The sequence below is a fragment of the Hypanus sabinus genome, chromosome 2 (assembly GCF_030144855.1).
Source record: "Hypanus sabinus isolate sHypSab1 chromosome 2, sHypSab1.hap1, whole genome shotgun sequence".
Lineage (NCBI taxonomy): Eukaryota > Metazoa > Chordata > Chondrichthyes > Myliobatiformes > Dasyatidae > Hypanus > Hypanus sabinus.
In genome coordinates, this window is record NC_082707.1 from 106,929,482 (window position 1) to 106,942,854 (window position 13,373).

At 39.9% G+C, this 13,373-nt stretch overlaps 1 protein-coding gene across 2 annotated transcripts in view; it reads left to right on the forward strand.

Annotated features, from left to right (window-relative positions):
- Positions 1-574: 574 nt before the first annotated feature.
- rtf1 (RTF1 homolog, Paf1/RNA polymerase II complex component) overlaps positions 575-13,373 on the forward strand; it is a 207,319-nt gene continuing 194,520 nt past the window's right edge. For both annotated transcript variants that reach the window (XM_059951609.1, XM_059951615.1), the window contains exon 1: positions 575-893. In XM_059951609.1, the coding sequence (XP_059807592.1) occupies positions 816-893 (78 nt within the window). In that variant the 5' untranslated portion in view covers positions 575-815. The remainder of the gene's footprint in view (positions 894-13,373) is intronic.

The window sequence follows — 13,373 nt, forward strand, 5'->3', positions numbered from 1 at the left end:
CCCCCCAACCCATCCCACCTCACCTCTCCCCCCCCAACCCATCCCACCTCACCTCTCCCCCCCCCAACCCATCCCACCTCACCTCTCCCCCCCAACCCATCCCACCTCACCTCTCCCCCCCCCACCCATCCCACCTCTTCCCCCCACCCATCCCACCTCTTCCCCCCCACCCATCCCACCTCTTCCCCCCCACCCATCCCACCTCTTCCCCCCCACCCATCCCACCTCTTCCCCCCCACCCATCCCACCTCTTCCCCCCCACCCATCCCACCTCTTCCCCCCCACCCATCCCACCTCTTCCCCCCCACCCATCCCACCTCTTCCCCCCCACCCCATCCCACCTCTTCCCCCCCACCCCATCCCACCTCACCTCTCCCCCCCCATCCCACCTCACCTCTCCCCCCCCAACCCATCCCACCTCACCTCTCCCCCCCAACCCATCCCACACCTCACCTCTCCCCCCCCAACCCTCCCAACCCATCCCAACCCATCCCACACCTCACCAACCTAATATTCTTCCTTTCTTTGATGGCCAATACCGTACGCCGTATGCTAATAAGCGCCAGTCGCTTGCTGCGCGTGCGTACTCTGCGCTGGTTTATTGTGTGTTGGAGCCTGAGGCCGGTTCGTGGCGGGAGTCGAACATTTTATTTTTTTTTGGCCGTTCCTGTGAAGTTGTGGTCCTGTTATTTCCTATCTCAGGCTCCGTGCGGCTAAGCCACGCAGACCTCGGCCGGCCTTTGCCTTGCCCTTTTGGGATCGCGTTACTGCCGCTTGGCGCCTTGCTCTGTCCCAGGGCCCGAGGCGGCGCCGCGATGCTGAAGAAACGTAAGGGGCGAATCGTCATCGACTCGGACAGTGATGATAGCGGGAGTGAGGAGAACCTGGACCAGGTAAGCGGAGTCGAAGAGGAGTGGTGAGGAGCCGAGGTTCTGGGATAGTGTGTTAGGTAAGGCTTAGGCCCGGGCCTTGGGAGCCTACGCTTCTGCCCATTCGCCATGTTACAGCGACCTGTGTTATCCGTTGTCCTACCACGGTTGTGGGTCAGCTTCCTATCGCCGTTGCCACTTGCTCCAACTCTTCAGTCCTCAGAAAATCTACTGTCGTCGCTTTTGATGCTGTCTCCTTCCCCTAAGGCCACGATCGGATTTGGGATTAGCCCTTACCCCGGCTGTCCTTTCTTTTACCTTGCTATTCGGTTTTCTCCAGTGTCTGTTTGAAAGCTTCAGCAAATTCTAAGCGTTATTCCTTTCCAAGTGGTTTGTTCAGCTTCCAGTCATTTGATTTACCCTTTCTATTGATGAGTTATCTTTCAGTGTGAAGGTTCCTACACCTGAACTATTAACTTTCTGTTTCCACTTTTACTGCCCATTATTTTCAGCATTTTGTTTTTTATAAACGTCATTTGGCCATTTGACCACAGGTAGTATGCCCGCCTCTTCCCCCCCACCCCCAAATGGGGTACTTAGATAAAGCAAATTGCCTCACACATTTCTTTAAGCTTTCCTTCTCTTCATGCGTAACAAGCCTCTGACAATTCAGAGAAAACTATTCCTGGTAGACCTTTTCTGCACTTTTTCCAAATCCTCCACATCCTTCCTGTAATAGAGTGACCTGAATTGCACACAGTGCAGCCTAACCAGAGTATTATACTGAGGCAATGTGATTAATATCTCTTATACTCAATACTGAGCAATGAAGTATCCCATATAATGTCTATGTGTGGCCACTTTCAGTGAGTATGGACTTGGATCTTATGCACGCACTGGTAAGGGTCCCTTGTGTTAGATCTCCTAACGAGACAATTCACACTTGCCCAGGTTCTACTCTATGTGCAATATTCTACTGTATATTGACAGTTCTCTGCACTGTTCACAACTTAAAAATTCTTTTTATCATCTGCACCCATCTACACTCCAATCTAAGTTATTTATACATTATTGCAAACAACAGCAAACCCTGGACCAGTGTCTGTCAGGAGAAATGTAAATAGGCAGTTAGGGCAGAACACTTAAGTGGCCATTCCCCTCAAAAACAAAGTATACCACTTTGGATACTTTTGTGGAGGATGACATCCCAGGAGAATGCCATGGCGGCCAGGTGCCACTCACTGAGCATGGGTCCATGGTGCAGAAGGGAAAGAGAGAGAAGGGAGCTGTAGTGTTAGGGGACTCAATAGTGAGGGGAACAGACAGGAGATTCTGTGGATGTGAATGGGACACCCGGATGGTATGTTGCCTCCCAGGTGCCAGGGTCAGGGATGTCTCGGATCGCATTTGCAACATTTTGGAGAGGGAGGTAGAGGAGCCAGATGTCTTGGTGCATATTGGTACCAATGACATAGGAAGGAAAAGAAATGAAGTCCTGAAAAGAGAATTTAGAGAGCTAGGTAGAAAGCTGACAAGCAGGATCCCCCCCCCCTCCCCCTCGGGCAGTAATTTCTGAAGTGCTGCCTGTGCCATGCGCCAGTGAGGGCATAATTTGGCAGATAAATGCCTGGCTGAGAAGCTGTGGCAAGGCTTCAGGTTCTTGGATAATTTGCTTTACAGGAATTCTGGATTCCAGGAATGAAAGGTTTATTAGGTCTGTACTTGCTGCAGTTCAGAAGGATGAGGGGGAATCTCACAGAAACCTTTCGAATGTTGAAAGGCTGAAACAGAGCATATGTGGAAAGGATGTTTTCCATGTTAGAGCTGTTGGGGAGAGTTTAAACTAATTTGTAAGGGGTTGTGAACTGGAGTGAAGGGACTTGGGAAAGGACAGATGGTAAAAAAAAGTGAAGATAGAGTGCAGACAGATTGTTAGGAAGGGCAGGCAGGACTTAATTGCAGCCATCCCTATCAAATTAGGGATGCAGAATCAGAAAGGATAGCAAATGGTACTCAAGGTGTTGTATCTAAATGCATGTGGTGTAAGAAATACAGTGGATATTCTTGTTGCAATTTTGCAGATTGCCAGGTGCGATGTTGTGGCCATCACTGAATCGTGGCTGAAGGATGGTTGTAATTGGGAGCTGAATGTCCAAGATTACGTGTTATATCAGAGGGTAGGCAGAAGCGGTGGTGTGGCTCTACTGGTAAAGAATGGCATCAAATTAGTAGAAAGATGTGACAGGATTGGGTGCTGAATCCTTGTGGGTTGAGTTAAACTACAAGGTAAAAGCATGTTGATTGCAGTTATATAAAAGGCCTTCCAAACAGTGACTGGGATGTGGACCACAGGTTACAACAGGAAATAGAAAAGGTTAGTCAAAAGGGCAATCATGTTGGTAATGGATCTCGAGAGAGAGTTTGTTGAATCCCTAAGAGATAGCTTTTTAGAGCAGTTGAACCTACTAGGGAATCAGCTGTACTGGATTGGGTGTTATGTAATGAACTGGGGGTGGCTAGGGGGCTAAAGGTAAAAGAGCCATTTGGAGCCAGTGATCACTATGATTCGAGTTTAACTTGAAATTTGGTAGGGAGAAAGTGAAGTCTGTTGTAACAGTATTTTGGTGGAGTAAGGGAAATTAATGGCAGGTATGACAGCAGAGCAGCAATGATGTGCATTTCTGGGAAATGAGTAAGGTGCAGGACATGTGTATTCCAAAAGTGTTCGCCCATCGTCATGGATGAAGATCTCGACACCGTGATGGTGTCGAGACTAGTGCATGATTTAGATTTAAGTGAGGGAGAGTTGCGCAGTGTCAGCCTCACTCTCTTCCCAATTCCCATCTGGATCCAGTGGCAAGACAAAGTCGAGATGGCTGGAGATGGGACTAGGTACAGTGGATGACCAGGTCATCTGTGTTTTGTTGTGCTCTACAAAAATGGAGAAATAGTCAAATGGTAAAATAGTACAATTGTGGCTGACCAGGAAAGTCAAAGCTATTGTAAAAGCAAAAGAAAGGGCATACAACAAAGCAAAAATTAGTGGGAAGATAAGGATTAGGAAGTTATTAAAAACCTACAAACAGCAACAAAAAAAATCATTAGAAGGGAAAAGATGAAATATGAAAGCAAGCTAGCAAATAATAACAAAGTGGATAGTAAAAGTTTTTTTCAAGTATGTTGAAAATAAAAGAGAAATGAGAGTGAATATAGGGCCACTAGAAAATGAGGCAGGGGTCAACGAGATGGCTGATGATCAAAATCAGTATTTTGCATCAGTTTTCACTGTGGAAGATATCAGCAGTATGACTTTATCATTTTCAAACTTTAATATTTTCAAACTTTTTATTAATTTTCCAACAGAGAAAAAAATTACAAATCAGAGTTTTAGCAAACACATAATACAAAAAATGCAGAAACAAAAAAATTCTGTCAAGGTCAATTAAATATAATGTGAAGCTGTTGTATATAGTATATAAACAAGAAACAACAACTCCTTGACAAATCGTAAAGAAAATAAAAAGATTGGAAATTTTATTAAAGAGAAAAAAAAACAGCTAAACTAACCTAAAACAAAAAAAAAGATTGGGCAGTCCATTTGAGGATAAAATTAGAATAAAAGAAGAAAGAAGACATCATTCCAGTCATCTCCAAACCTTTGCGGATAAGGAAAATTTTTCCTTAACAAAAATTAAAAAAGAAAGAAAAAAAAAGTAAATCATATGAAAATATTGAATAAAGGGTCGCCAGACTTGCTGAAAGTTAAAAGATGTGTCAAACGTCCGGCTTCTTATTTTCTCCAAACTTAAACAGGGCATAATGGAGGAGAGCCAGTTAAAAACAGTAGGCGGATTAGAATCTCTCCAGTATAACAAGATAGCTCTCCTAGCCAGTAAAGTTGAAAAAGCTATCACATGTTGAGCGGCAGCAGGAACTTAAGTGAATTGGGTTGTAAATCCACACCTATAACTTTTGATAATATTCTAAACACATCCCTCCAAAAATTATTTAATTTTACACAGGATCAAAACATATGAGTTAGAGTAGCCACCTCAGAGTTGCATCTGTCACAGGCTTATATTAGAAAAAATATACGCCAATTTATCTTTGGACATGTGGGCAGTGTGTACTATCTTAAAATGAATTAGGGTGTGATGTGCACAGATAGATGAATTATTAACTAGATAATAAATTTTACTCCATTGATCATCTGAAAGTGAATGTTGAAGTTCTATTTCCCAAGTACGTTTAACCTTATTAGGCGTTATACGTGCATTCATTAACTGTTTATATATAATAGCTAGTAATCGTTTTTGAAATGGTTTAAGCTGAAAAATAGCATAAACCAAATTTGGTGAATAAGCCAATGGATAGTTCGGTTAAAAAATCGTTAAAAATCCTAACTTGTAAATATCTAAAAAAAAATGTGTATTAGATATATCATATTTATCCATTAACTGTGAAAAAGACAATCCTCTGAAAGCAAATCTAAAAAATTTTTATTCCCTTAGTTTTCCATATTAAAAGGTATTATCCAGAGTTGGTTTAAAGAAAAAATTAAAATAGATATTACTAGAGAGTACAAAGTTATTTAATTCAAAGTATCTATGAAACTGAAACCAAATTTTTAAAGTATGTTTAACAATAAGACTAAGACCTTGTCTACCTATCCTGGAGAACAAAAAAGGAAGAGGAGCTCTTAGTAAAGAAGCTAAAGAAAACCCCCTCACCGAATTCTCCTCCACATGTTACCATGAAGGGCAATCCTGGTTATCTATACTATGAATCCAGAAGGTGATATAACGAATATTAATTGCCCAATAATAAAATCTAAAGTTTGGTAGCAACAGTCCTCCATCTTTTTTTAATTCTTGCAATAAAAATTTATTCACTCTGGAGCTTTTATTGTTCCAAGTGTAAGACAGCATCATAGAATCTATTTTATCAAAAAATATTTTCGGAACAAAAGATGGAACTGCTTGAACTATATATAAAAATTTCGGTAAAATAACCATTTTTATAGCATTTATTTGACTAATTAATGACATCGACATAGGTGACCATTTAGAAAGCGCTTGTTGATTATATTCAATTAGAGGGGAAAATTATACTTAAATAGGTCTTGAAAATTTTTAGTAATTTTAATACCAAGGTAAGTAAAATAGTTTTTATCAATATTAAAAGGTATTTGATCATAATAATCAGTATAATCATTAGTAGGAAATAGTTCACTTTTATGTAAGTTGAGCTTATATCCAGAGAAAAAACTAAATTCCGTAAATATAGATAACATAAATATAATAGATTTCCTGGAGTCTGAAATGTAAACTAATAAATCATCCACATATAACGAAACCTTATGTAAATTATCCCCTCTCTTAATACCCTGCACAGAGTGATAGCAAGTGGTTCTAAAACCAAATTAAATAATAAAGGACTGAGAGGACAACAAAAATAAGGAGACTCTTGATTATTAGTTATAATTGCAGCCACCCGGGCTTGATAAATCAGTTTAATCCAGGAAATAAATCCCGGACCGAAATTAAACCTCTTCAAAACCTGAAACAGATAAGGCCACTCCACCCTATCAAAAGCTTTCTCTGCATCCGGAGACACAATACATTCAGATTCTTTAACTGAGGGGGAATAAATGATATTTAACAGTCTTTGAATATTAAAATCCGAGTACCTATTTTTAATAAATCCAGTTGATCATTTGAGATAACAGTAGGCAAAATATTCTCAAGTCTATTGGCTAGAATATTAGAGAGGATTTTAAAATCTGCATTCAGTAAAGAGATAGGTCTATAGGATGTACATTCTGATAAATCTTTTCCTTTTTTAGGAATCAATGAAATTAATGCCTCATAATACGATTTTGGAAGGTTCCCAGAGGGTATAGAATCAGTAAATGTTTGTTGAAGATGTGATATAAGCATTTCATGGAAAGTCTTGTAAAATTCCACCATATAACCGTCTGGTCCAGGAGCTTTCCCTAATTGCATAGAGGATATAGCTTTAGCTATCTCCTCTTGTTTAATAGGTGTATCTAATATATCAACATCTTGAGTCAAAATTTTGGGTATATTTAATTTTTGCAAAAATTTTTTCATAATAATAGTATTGTCAGAGAATTCAGATTTATAAAGATTAGAGTAGAAATCCATAAATATCTTATTAATTTCATAAGGATCTAAGGTTTCAGTTCTATCAGGTCTACGAATTTTTAAGATCTATCTTTAACCATACCAGCCTTTAACTGACCATCCAAAAGTTTACCTGACTTATCTCCATGTATATAAAATAGACTTTTAGATTTAAGAATTTGCTGTTGGATGGGAAAGATCAGAAGCAAATCGTATTGTGTTTGAAGTTCAACCCTTTATATAGGTCTTCAGCAGGTTTTACTGAATACGCTTTATCTATCTCTCTAATTTTATTATTAAGCACTGACAGTTCCGCTTTAGTTTTCTTTCTTAAAGCTGCTGAGTATGGAATTATCTGTCCCCTAAGAAAATATTTCATTGTGTCCCATATAACCAAGTTTAACATTCCTTCAGTTGTATTAAATTCAAAAAATATAGAAATTTGCTCCGTAATAAAACTAACAAAAGCTGGATCCTGTAACAATACAGGATTCAGTCTCCACTGTGACATTTTCAAAAAGCTATCAGAAAGCTTCAGGGTTAATTTCAAAGACGCGTGATCCGACAACGCAATGATGTCATATGTACACCAACAACAGTGTAACAAACGTGTGTCTAGAAAAAAGTAATCAATTGTAGAGTATTTATGATGAATGTGTGGGAAAAAAAAAGAAAAATCTTTGTCATTAAGGTGTTTATATCTCCAGATATCGACCAGGCCATATTTTAGTAGAAAAGAAGCTAAAGCCGCTGCTTTATTAGGAAGCGATGGATTGGTTGATGACCTGTCAATCGCCAGGTTCAGACAACAATTAAAGTTACCGCCCATGATCAACTTATATTCATTCAAATTCGGTAGCTCAGAAAAAAGCTTCTTAAAAAATTCAGGACTATCTAAATTAGGTGCGTGTGCACTCACCAAAGCTACCTTTTGATTGCATAATAAACCAGTAACAAATATCTTCCAATCGAATCAGCAATTCTGTTAAAATGTACAAAAGGGATTTTGGAGTTAACAAAAATATACCCCTCTAACTTTATTAGTCGATAAAGAATGAAATAAAGGTCCTTTCCAAAATTTAAAAAGATGTCCTCGTCCTGTCTCTGTGTATGATTTTCTTGCGCAAAAATAATATCTGCATTAAATGTTTTTAATTTCTTAAAAATCTTTTTGTGCTTAATAGGATGATTCACACCATTCAGATTCCAAGAGATTATATTAATTTTATTAACATCGGTGTTTAAGATTTAATTTAATATTTTATAAAGAAAACTATTGCACAACCGTAGATTAAACCAACAGGTATGGACATGACTGGAAGGAATGACTTATTTGCGAAAAAATGTCCGTCAAAAGAACCACCCAATCGCCCAATCGAGAAAGAAAATTTATTCTAATAGTTCTCTCCACCCCCCCCCCCCCCCCCCACAAACAAAGCCAGAAAAACAGCAACCAATAGGCTGGTCGCATGCTAACCTAGTGACCCTTGACCCTATCCTTCATTTTGCAGCTATGTGTATTAAAATTGAAATATTAATCCCATCCAATTTAGCCATAATAAAAGGGACAAACAAATTCCAAATACTGCAGTGCTGTATCTAACAGTAATAAAAACATAACTGGTGATGGCCATCTTAAATTCATCTAAAGTATATTAATCACATATTCAAAGAAAATGAAATCCAAGCAAATAATATTACAACTGAAGTTCTTTCTTTCAAAAAAAGAAAAAAAGAAAATATATATATATAAATAACAAACGTAAAACTATATTAATGTTGAAACAAACAAACAAAAAGTGTAGTTCACAGCAGGTCCTATACAGATCTCTATAGTATAATACTGTAAAAGTTCCCTACAAAACAATTATAAGTATATACTAATTATTAATGAGTAAAAAAAAATTAATCAGCCACATCCCATACCAATTACTCAGGGCATCTATAAACATCTCATACATCAGAATTACCTATTCAGCAATCGGCTTAACCTTAAGATTTTTAATGTACTCCCATCCCTCCTGGGGGGAGTAGATTCTCTGTGACTGAGACCATTCAGGAAAGATTATTAGCCAAGCTGGATGCCAAAGAGATGGATGTAAATTTAGCTTATACATCTCGCTTATGACTTCTCGGTATTTCCTTCTTTCAGCAAAAATCTCAGGAGGAAAATCTTCGACTATAGAAATCTCTGTTGATTTGAAGATTATGTATGGCTTTTTTAGTTGTATAATAATATATACAATTGGCTGAGGATGCAATTCAGATGAACGCCGAAATCTTGGAACTCTATAAAGTAAAGGGCTAGCTTCCAGGGTCTCACTAAAAAGTGAGTACAGCATGTCTGAGAAGAACTTTAACAGATCACCAGCTTCAGAATTTTCAGGCAATCCTAGTATACACAAATTCCTCTGACGAGCTCTACTATCTAAATCAATCATTTTTTTCTTAGTTTCAGATAGTTCCGAGGCAATTTCATTAATTTTCATTTCCATCGAAGACATCTTCACTCCTTGTTCTTTAATAGTTTGCCTGAATTGTTCATGCTTGTTCTCAATTCGATTTGTAGTCTGTTTAAGCATCTGAAATTGAAAGTCCAAATTCTCCAGAGATTCTTGGACATTAAAGATAGATTTTTCAAGCTTCCCGTTGGTATCCGTCAGCTTATCGATCTTAGTATTGAGCGATCCAAATTCAAACTTCATATCTTGTATTGAAGAAGATATTCCTGCTAAAGTAACAGGTTCCTCTGATTTCTTTATTTCTTCAGTTTGCTCCATTTCAGGAAAAGTCTTGTTGCTTTTCAATTCAATGCCAGATTGACTTCCAGTCATCGTAATTAAATGGTAAATCCTTCAGCAGAAGCAATAAATCATCAAACTTGAAAGGAATCTGTCAGTGGGATGTAAAATATAAAGAAAAGTGGAGCCGCTATAAAACACGTCTTACTCCATGCACTGCAAAATGGTGGATCAGCAGTATGACTGATGTTGTAGTGTGTGAAGGAAGAGAAGTGGATGCAGTTACTGTTACAAGGGAGAAGGTGCTCATAAAGCTAAAGGTGCATAAGTCAACTTGGACCAGAGGAACTGCACCCTAGGGTTTAGAAAGAGAAAGCGTTAGAGATTGTGGCGACATTAGAAATGATCTTTCAAAAATCATTGGACTCTGGCATGGTGCCAGAGGACTGGAAAATTGCAAATGTTACTCCACTCTTTAAGAAAGGAGGAAGGCAGCAGCAAGGAGATTAGCCTGATGTGCCACACATGAGCTGCTTACCAAGTTAAGAGCCCATGATATTACAGCAAAGTTACTAACATGGTTAGAGCATTGGCTGATTGGCAGGAGGCAACGAGTGGGAATAAAAGGATCCTTTTCTCTTTGGCTGCCAGTGACTGGTGGTGGTCTGCAGGGGTCGGTGTTGAGACCACTTCTTTTTATGCTGTATATAAATGATTTAGATGATGGAATAGGTGGTTTTGTTGCCAAGTTTGCAGATGAATATCCTGGCGGGGAGGTTTGCTAAGGCTACTGCAGAGAGTTTAAACTAGAATTGTTAGGGGGTTGGGAACTGACTAAAGAGATTGGGGAAGAGGAGGTTGGCTCACAAATAGAGAAAGCTTGTGGACAGTGCGAGAGGGAGGATAGGCAGGTGATAGAGAAGGAATGTGCTCAGACTGAAGGTTTGAGGTTTGCCATCACTGTGGAAGACACTAGCAGTGTGCCAGATGTTGTAGTGTGTGAAGAAAGAGAAGTGAGTGCAGTTACCATTACAAGGGAAAAGGTGCTCAAAAAACTGAAAGACCTACTTGTAGATATGTCACTCAGACCAGATCAACTGCACGTTAGGGTTCTGAAAGCAGTAGCGGTAGGGATTGTGGAGGCATTAGACCAGTTAGCTTGGCCTCAGTGGTTGGGAAGATATTAGTCCGTTGTTAAAGATGAGGTTATGGAGTACTTGGTGACACAGGAGAAGATGGGACAAAGTCAGCATGTTTTCCTTGAGGGAAAACCTTGTCTGACTTGGAATTCTTTGGGGAGATTACAAGTAGGACAGATAAAGAGAATGTAGTATATTTAGACATTCAGAAGGCCTTTGACAAGGTGCCACATGTGAGACTACTTACCAGGTTAAGAACCCATGGTATTTCAGGGAAGTTACTAACATGGTTAGAGCATTGGCTGATGGGTAAGAGGCAGCGAGTGTGAATAAAAAGATCCTTTTCTGGTTGGCTGCCAGTGACTAGCGGTGTTCCACAGGGGTCGGTGTTGGGACTGCTTTTTATGCTCTATATCAATGAATTAGATGATGGAATGGGTGTCTTAGTAGATGGCAATAGGTGGCAAGTATGCAGATGATACAAAGATTGGTGGAGGCAGGTGGTGTTGACGAAATAAGTGTGCTGCAGAAGGACTTAGATTAGAAGAATGGGCAAGAAAGTGGCAAATTAAATACAATGTTGAAAAATGCATGGTCTTGCACTTCGGTAGAAGAAATAAACATGCAGACTATTTTCTAAATGGGAAGAAAATCCAAACATCTGAGATGCAAAGTGAGTCCTTGTGCAGACCACCCTAACGGTAGAGTTGAAGGAAAGGAACCCAAATGCAATGTTAGCAGTCATTTCAAGAGGTATAGAGCATAAGAGCAGGCACGTGAGGCCTCACCTTGAGTATTGTGAACAGTTCTAGGCTCCTCATCTAAGAAAAGATGTGCTGGCATTGGAGATGGTTCAGAGGAGGTTCATGAAGATTCCGAGAATAAAAAGGTTATCATAGAAGGAACGTTTGATAGCTCTTGGTCTGCACTTGCTGGAATTTGGAAGGGTGGGGGGGGGGGGGGAATCTCCTTCAAACCTTATGAATGTTAAAAGGCCTAGACAGAGTGGATGTGGAAAGGAAGTTTCCCATGGTGGGGGAGTCTAGGACAAGAGTGCACAGGCTCAAGAGGGGCTTTCATTTAAAACAGAGATGCAGAAATATTTCTGTAGCCAGAGGGTGGTGAATTTGTGGAATTTATTACCACCGGGAACTGTGGAGACCAGGTTGTTGGATGTTTTTAAGGCAGAGATTGATAGGACACAGCATGAAAGGTTACGAGGAGAAGGCCAGGGAATGGAGCTGAGGTGGGGGAAATAAAAGATCAGCCATGATTGAATGGCAGAGCAGACTCGATGGGCCAAATGTCCTAATTCTATTCCTATATCTTATGGTCTTATTTAATAATTACTATTGTTATTTCTCTTCAGTAAACTGCCTACAGTGTCTCAGTAAATGAGTTGTGAGTTCATCAGAGTGCATAAAGACTCCTGTTTGAAGGTGTAAGGGTGTGGGGGGGTACTTTTGAACCCCAGTTATGCTTTTTGCATGCATACAAGTAGGAGTCTGTCAGATTGTAAAATATATTGCCTGGCTGTTAATAACTCCTGGCTCCCTGTAAGGTCTGCTTCTCATCAGCTGGTAACATTTGCTTATTTGTTGCAAGAAAACATAAGAGGTGGAATCTCTTCATAACTCTTCTCCTGTTTAAGAGGACCATGGCTGATTTTGTAGCTCTGCAGCAATATCCCCTAATTTACCCCTAATATTTAAAAACTTAACTAATTTGTCTGAATAAGCTCAGCAACAGAGACTCCAATATTCTCGAGTAGAAAATTCCAAAAGAATCATTCTACCAGTGGATGAAGAAAATCTTCTTAAGGCTGACTACTTTTTGAGACCATGACACTTTTGATTAAAGACACGCTGACTTTCAACTCTACATATGACTTGAGTGAACAGTGGACGTGATGGGCCAAGACACTTCATCAGGTCTGGAAAAAAGAAGTCAGAGTGGGGGGAGGGGAGGAAGGATAGGTGAAGCCTGGAGAAGAGGTTGTTGATTGGTGAAAGAGATAAAGGGCTGGAGAAGGGAGACTCTAGGAGAGGATGGAAGGCTATCGAAGGAAGGGGGAGAAGCACCAGAAGGAGCTGATGGGCAGGTAAGGAGATGAGAAGAAAAATGGGAATGGTGAAGGAGAGGGAGAGAGCGATTACCAGAAGCTTGAGATATCAATGTTTATGCCATTAGGTTGGAGGCTGCCCAGATAGAGTAAGGTGTTGCTCCTCCAACTTGAATGTGGCCTCATCTCTTATTGCATCTTTTGTACCTTCTGCTCAATGAAAAAGGAGAGGGTGTCCAGGACTGATGGGATCTTTGATTAATTTAGCTGCTTTCCTGAGCCAGCACTGTATAGATGGGTCATTGGAAGGGGGTTTAGTTTACATGCTGCACTAGGCTACTTGCAGAACTTTCTGTAATTTCTTGTGCTCTTGTATAGATCAGTTCAACTGATACAGTTGAATGGCAGTAACATCT